Below are 18,385 nucleotides of genomic sequence, written 5' to 3'. Positions count from 1 at the left end.
TGTCAAATGTCAGACTGAACTTAACAGAAAACCTGTGGCAAACTATGAATACAGTAAACAATGCTGGAGAAAAAGGCTGCAGCTTATTTCATCTTAGATACACAACTGAAGTATCTTGAAATTTGACTTAATTTTTTTCCTGACTGCAGACACTCAACAGAAAGATTCTGAGTTTGTAAAGCTAAACCCCCATGCAAACTGCTAACCACAGACGTCTCTGTCATCCCACAGGTTAGTCTCTGCAGCTGATAAAGACAAAAAGCCCTCATTCTACAAACAGGACATCAATTTATAGTTCTAACAAGTGACTGGTTATTAACAGTTGGTGCAGCAGAGCCTCATTTACACTACGGGAAACCCACAGTTGTAACAAGCATCAGGCTGCTATTAATGCACTCCAGCTCTTAGCACAGCACAGGGGGCTTGTATCAGCTTCCCTTTCACAGCCTTTCTTCCCTCCCTGCCTTCCTGACCTCACCTCACTGTGCTTCAGGACTCTGCTGGCCCCTACTCCTGGCTGCCCCAAGTCCTTCACAATTAATCTAATGCAAACATCCAGTTCTAGTTATAAGTTCAAACTATACTTCCACAGCTGGAATTTACCAGCATTTGCACTCACTTATGATTTCTGGCTGTTTACAAAGGCACCCAGAGGTACTTTCTGAACAACTTTACCGCAGTCCAGGAGCTCAGACTCACACAAGACACTGATTCTGACATGCCAGTGTACAAACTGGAAGCAGCCTCTTTCTATACAGGGAGGCCTGATGCATCTGGGAAAACAGTCTAGCAAAGTATAGGAAAGCCTGTGGAGTGTTTTCCATCACATTAAATGGATTTATGAGCTTCCTAGTCTTTGATTATTTCGGCATTCACTGAAGAGTTGTTGGTAGCTACAGTGACAATGAATGCAATACTCTGCCAGGATTCATGATTAAATCTAAACCAGAATTATCTGAGAATGTCTGTAATTCCATAGAATCTGATCAGACACAAATGCTGGAGGGGTTCATTGAGCTATTAGGTGAGTTCTCAATACTTTGTATGATCAGATCTTAACCCCCTGAGGATAAATGATGATTTCTATTTTGTGCAACACCAAGTTCCTCAGTGCAGCATGTTTTGTGGTTTGTGTGCATTATGCCACAATAATCTACTCAAGATAAGACAACAGCCAACTGGAATGCACTCAAGCATTGATTTATTATCTAGTGACACTTGACTCACAACTAGTGGCCATACAAAGGGACTTCTTTAACGCTTCCTGGGTTCCTACCACAGCCAACATCACCTCCTGCTTTGGAAAAGCTTCAGCCAACTTACCTTCACTCCTGACCTATCAGAGGTACTTAAGTGCTCAAATCAAGTTGTAATAGCCAGTCACAGACCTGTATTTAAGCCTCCCATACTCCTGGCCTCCACACTGCCCTTATGGCACCCTTCAGGAGGGACTGAGGGCTGAAATAGGGTGAAAGAATTGCAGCTGTGCTTCAGAGACCCCAAAAGGCCAACATTTGTCCACTGTGTATAAATACAATCCCACGATAAGCCTCCTATCTTAAAAAGCCCTCTTGTAATTTAACTACAGTAACCTGGTGCTGAGAACACTGCCCTTCTCTATGAACTACATTACATACAGTTAAAAGCGTAACAAAAGAAAATCAACCAAAAGAATGTAAAGCAGCATTAAACCAAGCATGCAGTAAGAAGGACATCAAACTGTTTCATGATCTGAGTACAGCAGTGAATACACGCCATTTCTACACCTAGCTTTAGAAACAACTGCTACTCTTGCCTCCAGAAACACTGCCTAAATCTTCAAAGCTGTCTTAACACACAGAAGGTCTGTCATTAAAATTAATGAGGAAGAAGAAGAATTCCAGACAGCTGCCAACAATTAGAAGTTACCCACAGAATGTCTTGCCAACAGACGGGCTGACTGAATGGGCAATCTGAAAGAATTTAATTGAAGCTCATCAAAAGATTTCGCCTACAGCTAAAAAAGGGAAACAAATTCACAGTTCACACACTTTTACATTTAACCTCAACTCCTCATTCACAGACTTGGCGTGTTTTTTATCCGCAATAATGTTCAGAGAGCTGTGGTCAAGTAGGAAGCATCAGCACGCCTGGAAGTGCTTTGAGTCAAAGTCAGTTGTGTGACTTTTCACCTCAAACTTACATTTGGACAAAATCTTGCAGTTCACTTTTCTCCCTACTTTTAACAAGCCAACCTAGCAAGCAGCAAAATACAGACTAGGTCAAATCACTAAGGCACATAGCTAAGAAGCATTACTTAGGTCTGCTAGGGAAGCGCACTCTGCAGCTGTAAGAAAGGCAGGCACCACAGATTCATTCACTCCAGTAATGTTCCTGCCCTAAAGCAAAACACGTCTCTTTTCTCTATCTGGAATGCACAGTAAAGGAGGATCCCAGTGAAGACCAAAGGCTCCTCCCTGCAGGGGGGTGCACAATACAGTTCCAATGCATAAAACCTTCTGACAGAGAAGGGTCTGCTCAGCTTGCAGAAATGCTGTGGACAGACAATTGGGAAACCAGAACTAGAAACTGGCCAGGAATATAGAGAAGTGAAAGTTGTAAAGTCCCACCAGACATACAGCAAAACTAGAAACAGGCTCTAATTCAAATGGTAAATAAATGTCAATGCCAATAAACAAATTAATTCAAATATAAGACATCTACCCTTGAGCCAACATAAAGAAAAAATAACCCCTATCAGCTTTCTTCTACCACTAACTTGCCCCATGCTGCAACTACAGAATGTGTCCACACCAGTTTCACCCTGTTGTTTATTCTAGAGCGGAGACCTTCACTATCACAGAACAGAATCACAGAACATCCCATGTTATAAAGGAGCCACAATGATCACTGAATCCAGCTCCTGGCTCCACACAGGACCACGCACAATTCAAACTGTGTCTGAGAGCACTACACAAACACACCTCAAACTCAGCAGCCCGTTCCATACCCACTGTCCTCCGGTGTAGAATCATTCCCTTACCCCCAGTCCAATCCTCCCCGACAGCTCCATGCTGTTCCCTATGGCCATGGCTGTCAGCAGAGAGCAGAGCTCAGCACTGCCCCTCTGGGATCCCTGTGAAGAGATGCAGCTGCCATGATGCTCCCTCCCCCATTCTGCCTGCTCTGAACACACTAAGGGGCCTCTACACCCCTCATACATCTCATCCTCCAGACCCTTCACTAACTTCACAGCCCTCTTTTCCACACTGTTGAACCATTTCATGTTCTTTTCTACTGTGGCACCTAAGGCCCACACAGCGCTGCAGGTGAGACAATCCACATGTGGTGGCCATGCTAGGCCTGGGGCACCTTGCTGTCCCGACAGCTCCTAAAACAGTGTTGCTTCATTTGTCAGGTTTATTTCTTACAGCTGCCTTCTGGAGAAATGTTAAGACTTTTCAAAGTTCTTCCAGGTCACCTCTGTACAAAGGATTGCAGGCAAGACTGAGAACCAGCCTTAGCTGGGAAGGAGCCAGACCTCTCTCTGCACAAGAAGCCAAGTAGCTGCTACTGGACTTGCCCAGCAGCAATGCCAAAGCTAATTGCTTTTTGGAAATGGGCAAACGTGCCTAAAACTGTGTGTGAATGCTACAGTTCATGTACTTTTACTTCATTAATTACATGTATTCTTTCTTCACAAAGCACACCAATTCAGTTTTAAGACACACCAGTCAAGCAAAGCTTCGGTAGCAGTCCACAGAAACGAGAACCTGAATTGATGTGTTTCCAACGAGTATCAGTGTACAAACACTTGCCTTGGCAGGGGCCAATTTTCCACTATCAGTCCCCTACCCAGCACAGTCAACGTGACACTGTTATGCTAAGTGCACTAGGAGCAAAGTCTGGTTGATATTCGAGTGCCAAAGCTCTGCTCCGGAGCGTTAAACAGATGCTTTTAATGTACAGTGTATTTGCCACAGGGAATTTCTGCACATAAAGTTCTTCACTAGGAGAGTGGTTAGGCCCTGGAACAGGCTGCCCAGGGAGGTTGTGGATGCCCCGTCCTTGGAGGTGTTCAAGACCAGGTTGGACGGGGCCCTGGGCAACCTGATCTAGTAAATGTGTATGTTTGGTGGCCCTGCCAGGCAGGGGGGTTGGAACTACATGATCCTTGAGGTCCCTTCCAACCCGGGTAATTCTGTGATTCTGTGATAATCACACACAGAAGCATCCAGACTTGCATGTTGGTCACCTCAGAAATAAGGTGCTGAAGAGGCTGAGATTATACAACAGAGGGAAATAATTCTGAATGAATTACCTGAAAAGGAGCTGGTTTTGAGAGGGAAGTTTGCATGCTCCCTGCCTTGCTCTTTTCTCCTGGGGAAAAACAACCTCTGCATTCACCTTTTCCCTGGGCTTCTCTACCCAGGTTAATAAACTGACACAGATGAGTCACAGGAGACACAGAAGAGCCTGGGATGACTCACAGACCACCACTCTTCCTCGAAGACGACCTTACTGATGTTTTCTTCCCTAGCAGCGCCTTCACTGGGCAACCACTGCCACAAGTATTTGGAGCAATTACTTGAGTTGCCTTAATGTCAGTTCAGTAGCTGTCTCTGGATTCCTATTTCCCCCTTGGCCTGGAGCTTAAGAAAGAAAAGAGAATGCAATCTTCTCCTGAGCAGCACACAAGGTCTCCAGGCTTTTGTTTACTGTTCCCAGAAGCCACAAAAACACCATCTTTTCATGTAGTATGTCTCACATATTTATGCACACATTTAGAGTTAACCTTTCCTCTCCATAGCCTCGAACAAACAAAAAACCCAAGCTCATTTCACTAGTTATTAAGCTCCACTGTGGCAAAAGATGCAATTCCTTAGAACATCCATTGGGCACTTAATGCATCATTAAAATGCCACATTTCATTAAAATGACAATCTACAGAAGAGCAAAGTTTTAATAATCTGACTGCCCATTAAAAGGCTCTACCGCAGCTCTACAGCGTTAACATGGAAATAGCAGAATTTGCTGTACTTGTGATACATGCAATGTTTTGTTAATGCAGTTACTTTCTCACCACAGCTGTCATAAAACAGAGTCACAGTAACAACCAGCTCATAATGCACTTTTAATGCAAGGCTTGCAGGCCCACAAAGGGGAGTCCAAGTCCTGAGGGAGAGAACTTAAGAGGAAAACAACTCTGGCACCGCAGATGAAGCCGGTCCCCCTCATCTCATCAGCACGTCCCCAGATCACTCAGTGGCACAATGCAGAGCACATCCAGGCTCATGGGACTGCAATCTCTGTTTTCTGCCATTAAAACATCTTTTATTTGTCAGTTTGTTATTCAAATGTATTTCCCAAAATGCTTCATTTTGATCAAGCTGATCCAATAAACAGTCTGCAACTCTACACAAAGTTGTGCTCTACAGCAATCGTGCTCTTAAAGAACAGTAACAAAAAACACCTTGTCACTGATGTTTGTTACGGTGAGAGTACACACAAAGCTGAAGTGCTTCCGTACCACACAAAAGATGAAGATGCAGAAGCGGATGTAGGGGCAGAAAACAAAGAGCCAACACAGACTTAGCTAAGGCTTCCTGTCTGCTCCCCTCCCATTTGTTGACATCAGGTTTGCAGATTGTTTTTGCACGTGACTCACACTGATGAGAGGATGTCCTGTGCTACACATACAGGAAGCTGAGCTACAACTACATCCAGGGGTTGTAAATATTTGCATGCCTCCCCGGTACAAGATGTGGGCACGTTAGAGAACAAAGAGTCTCCTCTTCAACCGCTGAACTGGGTCACATGTGTGGTAATACTATAAAAGACTAAGATGACATTAATTTCACATTTCTCTATCAAAGACAGATTTAAGACACTCATGAATTTTTAGATTCAAAACGAAGCACAAGTCTCTCTGGCACAATTGTATTTTCTAATTCACACAGGCTATAAATTTGTGTAGACTAGTAATAGATTGTTTCTTCAACTGTTAAACAAGATGCTGCAAGTTTCTACACTGCCTCTGGCATCACAAAGTGAGAGAGAATAAAGATGAAGAAAACCTCCTTCCTGTACTCACTCCTCCTACTCAGCCCTTCAAAACTATCAACTGAGGTAACACCTCTGCACAGCAGGAGCAGCAAGTACGTGCTAAAAAAGGAATGATGCTGAAACAATAGATGGTAATTCCATGACAAGATGATGGCAATTCATTTGACATCCACACAAGGCATAAGTTCACTGTGAATGGAATATTTCTCTACCTGAAATATACAGGCAGCAGATAATTGAAACTCCTTTTATTTAAATCTGTGGAGGAGGAAATCAATGCACACCACGGGGCCTGGTCACTATTAATCATGAATTATGGCTTGTTTAGAAAAAACTGAAAAAAAAAATAAACCCTCTGAAACATTTTTCATGCAAAATTAGCCTCCCAAATCCCAGCACGTGACCCATTCTGGGAGCTCAGCTTCCCTCAGACCTGTGTTCTCTCCCCATATCTAAGCTTCCACGTATTTCTTCAGCCTAACAGCTCGAGTCTTCAGAATATTAGGTATCTTGTGTTTCTCTTCCTGTTTCTTTGCTCACCTCTTCCACAGTCCCACCTGTTTTAAGCTGAGGAGGTAATGCAGGCAAGTCCACCGCAGCAAATACCAAGTATAAAGAAAGGCACACACAGCAGTTTCCACAGAAAGAGACACCAGATCCACTTTCCACGGTGTCTGTAGAGCACTGCAGATATGTACCATGTTTCATAAGGAAACAGATCAGCACCTACCACACACAAGCAGTCTGAGGGAAGATGCACACTACTTCCAGCAGGACTGGACAGAGCTGTGAGCTCTGCACTGCTGTGTTCTCAACCCAGTAACAGTAGCTCGCAGGTCAGTGCTGACACACTACAGCTTGAGCAAGTCTTGTAAGCTGGTCACAGAAGAACTGAGGAGGAAGCAGCTGAAGCAAACAATCATCAGTGTTTATGTGTATGTTTGGTGGCCCTGCTAGGCAGGGGGGTTGGAACTACATGATCCTTGAGGTCCCTTCCAACCTGGGTCATTCTGTGATTCTGTCATCAAGGAGACTAACAGCTACTAACAGCTACAGCTGTGATACAAGAATTAAAGCAGGGCAGAAATGTAGTTTCACAACTGTCAACCAAAGCATCCAGGGAAGGAATAAACAAGACGATTCTTCAAGGGCACCTAGCTTGTTCAAATCAAGATTTAAGGAGATATATTTGCATTCATTAGCGTATTCAGACACTCAAAGCTTTCAAGCAGCAGCAGCTGATGCATTAAAATCATACCTTGGGAGCACTACTCTTAATAAACAGCAAGTGCAGCTATGAAAATATAAAGGAAACACAACTGCCTGTAAACAAATAATGCCACTGTCCCTTTATTTAGTCAAAGCTCAGATGGAAAGTACGAACACGTGACATATAACCCAATCATTCATGAACGCTGCTTTTCCTCACATGGCAAGCAGGCAAGCACATTGATTAAGACAACGAGCATTCAGATGCATCCAGACACACTGCATCTGGCAGGGGGCCATCGGGAGGAATTTCTGCATGAAAGACATTCAAAACTGCATTGTTTGGGGGATTCTGCAGGGGGAGGGGGAGGCTACAAGTGAGTGTCTTAAAGCGACATGAGCTCAAGTGTTAAAAAAAAAACCTCTTTTTTAAGACGATTGTATGTTAGAGTTATTGCTAGCACAAGTGTTCCATGAAAAGCTTTCAAAGCAATTTCTGCAGAGCATTTTGAACAAACAGAGATTATGAGCTCCTCACACTGAGACCTGGCTATTTGTTTGCCTGTTTTTCCTAAAAGGAAAAGCTATTACTGATAGCCAGGAAAATACAAAAGCAATGTATTGCTCTTCTGTTTTATTTATAACACGGTAAGAAGCTAATGGGAAAGTTTCAGATGAATGTTAAAGCAACCCCATGAGCCACCTGAAAACTGTCTAAGTGGTTTGGACAGAGGGACGGACATCCTGCAGCATGGAGAATTTTATGAATAAAAGCCTTAAGAAACTGCCTACTCATGTCATCTACATAAGCGTCATCTTAAATTTAAAGCAATTGTGTGGCATCCTATGCTACAGGATATCAAAGCTTTGTCCTTTTAAGGTAATTGCTTTACATCTGCTGCTTTTCTGTTCCATTACCTTACCCACCGGTGGACAACAGGTTGCCCATGAGACAGCAGTGTGCCCTGGTAGCCAAGAATGCCAGTGGGATCCTGGGGTGCACTACAAGGAGCGTGGCCAGCAGCTCAAGGGAGGTGATCCTTTCCCTCTATTGTGCCCTGTTCAGGCCTCACCTGGAGGACTAGATCCAGTGCTGGGTTTCCCGGTATAAAAAAAGATGGATCTCCTGGAGAGTCCAGCAGAGGGCCATAAAGATGGTAACAGGCCTGGAGCATCTATCTTATGAGGAAAGGCTGAGCAACCTGAGCCTGTTCAATCTTGAGAAAAGAAGACTGAGAGGCCATCTTATTAATGTTTATAAATATCTTAAGTGGCCGTGTCCCTTTGACTCTCACAATCTCTTTTCAGCAGTCTGTGGGGACAGGACAAAGGGAAACAGCCATAAACTGGAGCATAGGAAGTTCCACGTGAACACACAAAGGAACTTCTTCACTGTGAGGGTGATGGAGCACTGGAACAGGCTGCCCAGGGGGACTGTGGATTCTCCTTCCCTGGAGATATTCAAGACTCACCAGGACACCTACCTGTGCAACCTGCTGTAGGGGGTCTGCTTTGCAAGGTGTTTGGGTTCAATGATCTCTGGATGTCTCTTCCAGTCACTACAATTCTGTGATTCTATGAAACTCGAATGCTTTTTCCATACATCACAATGCTCTCAGAACCTCTTTCTTATTTTATCCAAATTTTCTTTTATCTGTACCTGAGTACCTCCTTGTATGTCCCTCATTAGTTCTCTGCAGTCTTTTAGAGAAGCGATGACCAAAACTTCAGCTGTGTTTTTCAGAGACAAGATCTATTTATTACTTCATATGGCAAATGAGCAAGATTAATCATTGTTAAAAAATGCCCTAGACTTTGTCTCTGGTTTTAAATAAGTAGCAAACATTAAACAGGAGCCTCAAACCATGTACATCTGAGCCCAAATTCACTTCCTTCAGTTGTAGCGATTACTTTACCAGCCTGAAATTCTGTAGGCTGTGGCGCAGTGTCACTGATCCCAGCACTGTGCTGTCCCTGTCTGGAAAAAACAAAGGCCATGAACTGCAGCAAGACATTAATACCGTAGCTTGGTCCTCCAGAAGAATTATTCAAAAGGATGAGGAGTTATTTACACAGCACAGGCTTCTACCAGAAAAAAGCAGAAAACTTTAAGAGATCTCAGAAGTAACACCAGCGGGTCACTTCTGCCAAGAACCTTTTGACTTTTGCATTCATTGTCGCTGTAGCTAGCAACAACTCTTCAGTGAGTGAGGGGTCTGGAGCACAGGCCTTATGAGAAAAAGCTGAGGGAGCTGGGATTGTTCAGCCTGGAGAAGAGGAGGCTCAGGGGAGACCTTATTGCTCTCTATAACTTCCTGAAGGGGGGTTGTAGTGAGCTGGGGGTTGGCCTCTTCTCTCGTGTAATCAGTGATAGAACTAGAGGGAATGGTTTTAAACTGCACCAGGGCAGATTCAGGCTGGACATTAGGAAGTATTACTTCGCGGAAAGGGTAGTCAGGCATTGGAATGCACTGCCCAGGGAGGTGGCGGAGTCACTGACCATGGGAGTGTTCAAGAAACGTTTGGATGTGGTGTTGATGGATATGATTTAGCCGGGAAGTATTGGTAATGGTTGGACTAGATGATCTTCTAGGTCTTTTCCAACCTTGGTAATTCTGTGATTCTGTGACTTCTCATCCAGCACCTTCTGAGAAAGGATGCTTTGCTGCCTGCATTAAGTGCTGAGCATAAAACCTTTACTTCCACCCTCAGTTTACAAGGTATAATTTAAAAAATACTAAATCAGAAGTAAAAATAGGGAAAGCAGAGCAAAAGGAGGTAAAAGACTTGAATTATCACACGTAAGCACTAATGGATGTACACCCACATATCACAGTCACAGTCTCACAGTCTCGTGCGGGTTGGAAGGGACCTTAGAGATCATCGAGTCCAACCCCCGGGATTCGAGCCTCTGTGTAGCAGAGCGGCACTTCTATCACTTGCGCCACAGGGGGGATTAATATATATAAAATTAAGATATGCAGATCTGCATGCAATGCTGTTAGTCCATACACACGTGCCCACGCAGCACAAAGTGATGGAACTGAGCCCAGCCAAGAGCCGCTCATTCCACTTGTCTGATCTGAACGTCCACATTAAGCTGCGAAGTGAAATTTAAGCAGCAGCTGTCAGCTAGAGGAATGCAAGCAGCAGAGCATTGGCACAGCACAGCACAGCAGCACAGACAGCTTTCAGCAGGAAGGTGGGAAGCAATGGAGGCTCTGCCTTACTCTCCGAGAAACTTTTTCATCTCTTGGTACCACCAACATCTTCCAAGCAGTACAATCCAGTTGTTTCATGTACTGCTGCTACCTCTGCTAATACACAGTAATTAAGAGGTTGACGTTTTTGCATTTGCTGCACACAGGGAAAAAAAAACAAAACAACAAACAATATCTACTGACTTTTCAAAGAATCACAGAATGACCCGGGTTGGAAGGGACCTCAAGGATCATGTAGTTCCAACCCCCCTGCCTGGCAGGGCCACCAAACATACACATTTACTAGATCAGGTTGCCCAGGGCCCCGTCCAACCTGGTCTTGAACACCTCCAAGGACGGGGCATCCACAACCTCCCTGGGCAGCCTGTTGCAGGGCCTAACCACTCTCCTAGTGAAGAAGACTTTCCTCTGGAAACAAAATTAAGCACACACTGTTGTCGGGGAGAAAAGCAAGAAAACCTCATGAGAATGTGAGACAGGCATTAAGGCGAGGATCATAAAGAGAGATTTAATGAGGGGTAATGAGACAGTTCGATGTTCTGTATTTTCCATGGCCAGGAGATGCCAAGCATAAACAGGGAGCTTTAAAGTAGATGAGGCAGGAGGGTAATTAAGGGGCAAAGGACACTTACCTGCAAACACAGCTTCAAAGAGATGTTTAGAAAGATTTCTTTTAGAACAAGTCTTATTCTGCAGTATACTCACACCTAACTTCATAGTTGGAGAAAACAAAGCCCTCAGAAAATAAACTTCAAAAAGCCAAGACTGGTTGAGCAGAGCCCTTGGCTCTCCTAACACTGCAAGCAAGAAGCTGGCTGCCTCAGAGGCAGCAGAGCCAATGCTTCCAAATGCTTCTTGGTTGTGGATGCCCTGTCCTTGGAGGTGTTCAAGACCAGGTTGGACGGGGCCCTGGGCAACCTGATCTAGTAAATGTGTATGTTTGGTGGCCCTGCCAGGCAGGGGGGTTGGAACTACATGATCCTTGAGGTCCCTTCCAACCTGGGTCATTCTGTGATTCTACCTCTGCAGGTCTGTAGTCAGGGTACAGAGCAGCAGTGGGAGCTGCGGTGCTGTTCAGCCTCATTCTGAACAAGTATCACCACACCATTCTGTCGGCCCCTCTCAGCACTCCTGTCTGCCGCAGGAAGCAGACAGCGACACAGCGGCTCCCTGCAGTTTCATCTGGCACCATGAGTGGAGCCTACAGCAGGTTACAAGCGTCCTCAAGGACTACCACTGCTCTCCCAACCAGTCTTACAGCATACGCTGAGTGAAAGAGCCCTGATGATATTACGATCAAGGCTAAGGTTGGCTCTGTACACACTAACAGACATCACATTTCCTCTCCATAACAGCTTTGTCAAGATTAGGACAGTTTGCCCAATACTTGCACTGTCTGCATTGAAAGACAAACTGCAAAATAATGAGAACAAGTTTACTGCTTTCCCCACTATCTGCCTCCAGCACAGCGAGCCATACAGATGTGATCCTGCTTTGCACAACTGCAGAGTGGCACAAACAGGCAGCACGCTAACACATGCCTTAAAGCTGCATTATGCACAAGTTGCACAATGCAATAGAATAAAGATAAGCCGCCACACCTGAGGTTACTATCATTTGCTAAAATGAACCCAGTGACTCCAACACAACAATGCTCACTCAACAAGAAGCAGCTGCTGCTGCTCGCCTGCTCCTCCACAGCTCCTAATGCTTCCCTCACCTGAACCACAACTTGCTGAACTGCTGTGAAAACAGACCGTGCTACAGATACGATCAGGTGAGCGACCAGTGTTTGGGCCAGGACCTGAGCTTGGGCAGCATCACAGAATCACAGAATTGTAGGGGTTGGAAGAGACCTCTAGAGATCATCGAGTCCAACCCCCCTGCCAAAGCAGGTTCCCTACACCACTTCACACAGGTAGGCGTCCAGGCGGGTCTTGAATATCTCCAGAGAAGGAGACTCCACCACCTCCCTGGGCAGCCTGTTCCAGTGCTCCGTCACCCGCACTGTAAAGAAGTTCTTCTGCACATTCGTGCGGAACTTCCTATGCTGTACTTTCACCCCATTACCCCTAGTCCTGTCCCCACGCACTACTGAAAAGAGACCAGCCTCACCACTATGGCTCCCACACCTCAGGGAGGCAATAGTAGTAGCATTTAGTGAACAGGAGCAGCTGGGGACAGACCCACCTCACTTGTTATGGATATAGAACTTTACCTGAGAACACAAGGCTTAATTGTACTGTCAGTGGGCACATCTGTTAAAGGCTCATGAGGAAACCCTCAAGTTAGCGTTGCAGTACTAGCAGTACTCTCTGTTCCATTCTTACTCCTTAGTTTACAACTCCTGACTTTCTTCTCTGCCAGCACAGCCTCAGCCGGCCAAAGCCACAGGAACACCGGTGTCAGACAGAGGTATATCGTGCACTACAGCTTGCCTTGCTAACCCCTGAGCAGCCAGCACAACACACATAGAACACGAGGTCTCTGGCCACGCACAACAGCGTTTTCCACCGGCACCGAGCACCTGTGAGCACCCGATGGCCGGTGCCGCCTCCAGTCGCAGCTCGTTGAGGCGGCGGCACAAGGTGAGGATGCGGCGGTCGGGCACCCACAGGCCTTCACAGCCGGACAGCGGCAGGCAGGCGCAGGGCAGCCCCGCGGAGGCCGCGTCCATCAGAGCCCGCAGGGCCCTTCCCCGACCCGCGGTGCGGCCGAGGCCCGTCCCGCCCGCCGCCTGCAGCAGCACGAAGGGCTCCAGCCGCCCCTCCAGCACCGACACCGGGGGAAAACGGGGCCGAGTGCGCAGCCCGGACAGCGCGAAGGAGCGCTTTCCTATGGGGGAAAACACGGTCCGTGAGCCGCGAGGCGGCCGCGATACGGCGACAGGGCGGGGAAACAAAGCCGGGGCAGGACGCGGGGCGGCCATGGCGGGGACTCACCTCGTCGCCCCATTTCAGAACGTCCTTGTGGCGGTCGCGCAGCGCGCGGTAGATGTGGAGGAACTGGAGGATGCCGTGCTTCCGCACGTGCTCCGCGTGCCGCCGCGTCTCCTCCCAGCTCAGCGGCGAGCCCTGCGACAGCAGCCCCATGCCGGCTGCGGGGAACCGCACGGATCGGGAGCGAGCCGAGCCGAGCAGCAGCACACGGTCAGAGCGATCTGCGCTCCGTCCCAGCCCGGCAACGCACGTGACGGCGGCGGCACGTCAGGACGTGACTCAGCACTTTGCGCCCGCGGCCCCGCCCCGCCGCTGCCATCGGTGCTGCGCCCCGCGGGGAGCACTGTACGGCGGGGATGGGGGCGAAGGCCTAGTCCGACACAGGGGGCGAGGAACACAGGGCGCTCCCTCTTGCTGCACAAAGGCCGGAATGAAGCTTATGATCTTCGTTCTGACACGTTTGTCATTGTAACCACCTGGCTGCAGCAAGCTGGGCTCTTGGGTCCTCTTGGGATAAAGAAATAGATGCGTTTCAGGTTTAGAAGGAGTAGTTCATTCTGCTTGAGACCTGCATTTTATTCTACTTACACAGGTATTTCTTGGTAGGCCTTTGGGGAAAGCATGGCTGGCATGCAGTAGGATTGCATAGTTAAGGGCTTGAAGACTAGTAAGACTTGTAAATAGATAATAGATAATAGTCTTGTGCAGGTTGGAAGGGACCTTAGAGATCATCGAGGCTGAGGGAATTGGGTTTCTTCAGCCTAGAGAAGAGAAGGTTGTGGGGTGACCTCATTGCAGCCTTTCAATACCTGAAGGGAACTTACTCCCAGGAGGGGAGTAAACTCTTCGAAAGGGCTGACAATAGCAGGACACGGGGAAATGGTTTTAAGTTAAAAGAGGGAAGATTCAGGTTGGATGTTAGGGGGAAGTTCTTCACTAGGAGAGTGGTTAGGTCCTGGAACAGGCTGCCCAGGGAGGTTGTGGATGCCCCGTCCTTGGAGGTGTTCAAGACCAGGTTGGACGGGGCCCTGGGCAACCTGATCTAGTAAATGTGTATGTTTGGTGGCCCTGCCAGGCAGGGGGGTTGGAACTACATGATCCTTGAGGTCCCTTCCAACCCAGGTCATTCTGTGATTCTGTGAGTCCAACCCCCAGGATTTGAGCCTCCTGTGTAGCAGAGCGGCACTTCTACCACTTGCGCCACAGGGGGGATTCTAACTCGGGCCCCAGTGTTTGCAAAGCAGCACTCATACCACTGCACCACCGGATAAATAGTGGTAAACCTACTAATGGGTGAATTGCATTATTAGTTATTCCTTTAACTGAAAGATTATTGAGACAAAAACTGCCTGATTGTCTTTCTTCCAGGATTTGAGGTGCTTCAAGGTTAGGACAGGCCCGTAACACATTAAAACAACAAACCGAAAGAGCATTAGCGGAAAGGAGAAAATAGTAAAGTATAAACCAATGGAATGCACCCAGCCAATATGAAATAGCTCTGCCTGTGGTCTCTTTCCTGCTCTTGGGGTCCTGGTTATGGAGCAAATGTTATTATATCAGGGCAAACTCCAGTTGTTATCATATGAATACAGGTGACCACTTTGCTACACAGGGGGCTCGAATCCCAGGGGCTGGACTCGATCTCTAAGGTCCCTTCCAACCTGCACAAGACTACGATGCTATGATGATGATATGACCCTGCCTGGGTTACGTAGGATTTATGCTCGCTGTTCATGTGGCTGGTGGAGTGCTGTGTTGCTGAGAGGTTTCTGAAAGGTCTGGATACATATTATCATCCCAGAGTGCCCTGAGTGTGCTAACATGTGTAATTACACACAGTACTGCGTATTTCCAGCAACATGCACTAAGATTTCCAAACTAAGCTCAGCTTTACAATAATGCAAGTTGCTTTTCCTATGTAGAGAACTGTGCATAGAGGAGTGTAAGCTATTCTAAGGCTGACAAGCATCACGTGAAGAAGTATTCGCTTATGCTTCACGTAAGACTTCAGGATGCACAAGTATTGTGTAATATCTGCATGTGTTCGTAATGTTGCATAATTGTTTCTGCTGCATTTAATGTGATGTATAATTGCTTCCAATACACTTCATATGGAAAAGAAAGAAGCTTTTCCAAACATACATGCAGGGCTTTGGTTGGTAAGTACCAGTATTCGCAGCCCTGGGATATGACTTTATCCAGACAGTCTAAAGGAAATCTGGATTTGCCTTTGAAAGAAATCATTTACTAGAAAGGAATTTTTCTTTCTTTTTTTTTCTCGGAGATGGGAAAATAATTTTCAGACTAGACTCAGTTGTATGTTTATAATAGTGTTGATGCAGCATGATAATACCTAGAGAGTATTGATGCCAAGAAACAAATATTTTAAGAATTAAAGATGTACTGAAGTTAAGAAGTCCTATATGATCTTACTGATCCATACCTTGAAAGCCATTAGAAAAGCATTCCAAAACCATCTACGTTCTACTAGAACTTCTACTAGATGAAGATCAGTAGAGACCTTGAAGGGTTTTCAAGCTGAAATCGTTAATGAAAAAGGCCTGTGTATTTTTAAGTTGGAGATGGAAGGGTTGTAGGAAGAGAATACATGGCATGTTACCTGCAATAGCAAGCAGCTGGCCTAACGTTTCTATGTTCCTGTCTTACTGGAAACTCCCAAGTGTACAACCCACTTCATCTTTTGAGTATCTGTTAAGCTGTTAAAATTAGCTGCCACTAGATCTAAATAAAGTAGCTTGGAGCTTTGAGAATATGCTCGTGGTAAGATGTTAGAGACTCAGGGTTGAAACCAGGCATAGAACCGTAGAATCACAGAATGGTTTGGGTTGAAAGGGGCTTTAAAGATCATCTAGTTCCAACACTGCAGTGGGCAGGGACATTTTCCACTAGAGCAGGTTGCTCAAAGCCCTGTTCTGCAGCAAGCTTTGTTTTACCAGCTGTCACTAGAAGTAACGCATAAAAAGTAGATGTCTTGTGGTGAGGCTGTTATTACAGGGAATAAAGAAAGGTTTGTTTTTCTTAATGAATCATCGGGTAACATTTTTGGAGTAGCATTGTTCCAAGTGATTATCGAGTTGTCATTTCTGAATGTTGTGTTATTCTGTGAATACAATGAAGAATTCATCTGGAACAGCCCCCTTTCAGCATTTTAGAGTAGTGTGTTCAGTAGAAAAAATAATAATTGTATTTTTTGATCCAGGTCTGTAAATTATGGTGTGCACCTGTACCCAGCAAAAGACAGACTTCCTTCTGATCCTCTCCACATGCCAAGTTGTTTTCTTTGACATGTCATATAATTTACAATGAATATCAGAAGCAGTAAAATCCCTTTTTAGGCATAAGAAATGAGGAACAACAGAGGCATGACCAGAAACAAGGAGTGTGTGCAAAGTCCTTCTAAGCGCTTTGCTGACAGTACACTTTTCCAAAGGACTGATTTCAGACGTGCAGCTTAACAAAGCGACTTGATTATTTGGGTTCTTCCCATTGGTAGGACTAGCTGCCTGTGCTCTTTTCTTGCAGTCAAAGAGGGCACACTAAAAAGTCTTAATTCCACAATCAGCTTCTGAAAACAACTCATAAAGCTGAGTGGGGAATCTCATAACTTTTTATAAATATCTAAAGTGTGGGAATCAAATCGATGGGGGTAGAACTCTTCCAGACCCTACAATCCTTTGATTCTGTAACACGTCATACCTGGATTTTAACACCATATTTCAGCCTTAAATATTTTTCAGACCAGGAAAGGAAAGCACAGCCCGTTACTGCTGTGCAAGGAGCCCGAAAGGGAAGAACAGCCATAACGCTGTGCTGTTCTCCCACCTTAGAATGTGCCATGGTGGGCAGCCTGGGTTCAGTCATCCTGCTCTGGGACATTCTGTCCATCAACAACCTGAAGCCACAAGTTTGTCCTGTCCTGGGACAGTTCTGCTTGTCCCCTTGTGGTGTGGTCTCCTTCCCAGGGAAAGCAAATATCTAGGAAATGTACCTAGCATGAATCTCAGTTTCTTTTGCACTGACAGGCATTCAGGTCATGTGCAGCACAAGGTACTGAACAGTCTCACTATTAGATCTGCGAGCTGTAAATATCTCAGACTTCCCAAGACAGGATCTGATTTCTTACCCAATTTGTGCATCTGTTCATTGCCTGGCAGCTCATTTTATATTGAAGCTTTTTCTCCCTTAGTCATTCAATTTTGTTACTGTGGTTTAAATTACGGTTGATTGATTTATGGTAGGAATAGTCAATATTTACAAGATTGCTCATACTGGAAGCCTTTGGCCATGTAACAATGAACCATATGGGTATGATCCCCTGTTTTAAATGGCTATGCATACAAGTGTTTTATACCTTTGATAAAGCAGCAGCAGAAACTATGTAACCTTCAGGAAGAAAATGAGATAGCAGAGTAGGATATGATAAGAGCTTTTCAAAACCTTTAGTGAAAGCTTTCCAAGATTCTAAATAAGTCCAAAGTCTCAAAAAAAAAAAAAAAAAAAAAAAAAGATCTGATTGAAACACTTGATCTTTTTGTCAGTTCAAAGCAGGGATGGTTGCAAAAAGATTATACAACATTTTTCTTCTATTGATTTTTCCCAAAGTATTAAGCCCCGGAGAGTATCTTAATCTAAAGAACTGCCTCCAGTTAGAAAGATGGGATCCAGGATGCTTCCTTAGAATACATAGGTCCTCAGCTTTAGGGGCTGCTCCAGTTACCTTATGGTAAGAGGCTAAATTTCTTGTTAAGTATGTTGTGCAATTACTGTGTAAGAAAGAATAGTGGCTGGAATCTGTGTCAGAGGTACTGGGAGCAGCAGGTGGTGAGCTGGACGGTAGCTTGCCAGACATGGTCTGTCATCCAGTTCTCTTCTGTCCCCTCTGTTTGCACTGGCTCAGTTATTTGTGCATCTGTGTAGCTAACTGGAGCTCAGGACTGTTGTGGCATCCCT

General features: G+C 45.6%; 1 protein-coding gene across 8 annotated transcripts in view; it reads right to left on the bottom strand.

The window, feature by feature from the left end:
- Positions 1-13,637, bottom strand: part of GCLC (glutamate-cysteine ligase catalytic subunit) — a 30,136-nt gene extending 16,499 nt beyond the window's left edge. For 5 of the 8 annotated variants that reach the window (XR_014944889.1, XR_014944891.1, XR_014944892.1 and 2 more), the window contains exons 1-2: positions 13,418-13,637; positions 13,003-13,310 (exon numbers count right to left, since the gene is read on the bottom strand). Coding sequence is in view for 2 of the 8 variants with exons in the window: in XM_085543855.1 (XP_085399981.1) it covers positions 13,003-13,310; positions 13,418-13,430 (321 nt within the window). In the remaining 6 variants the exon portion in view is untranslated. The remainder of the gene's footprint in view (positions 1-13,002; positions 13,311-13,417) is intronic. The other 3 variants (XR_014944890.1, XR_014944894.1, XM_015859244.3) reach the window with 1 other exon arrangement.
- Between the last annotated feature and the right edge of the window lie 4,748 nt (positions 13,638-18,385).

The sequence above is a fragment of the Coturnix japonica genome, chromosome 3 (genome assembly GCF_054131305.1).
Source record: "Coturnix japonica strain WE chromosome 3, WE-NBRP24, whole genome shotgun sequence".
Classification (NCBI taxonomy): Eukaryota; Metazoa; Chordata; class Aves; order Galliformes; family Phasianidae; genus Coturnix; species Coturnix japonica.
This window is presented reverse-complemented; position numbering and strand designations above follow the sequence as displayed.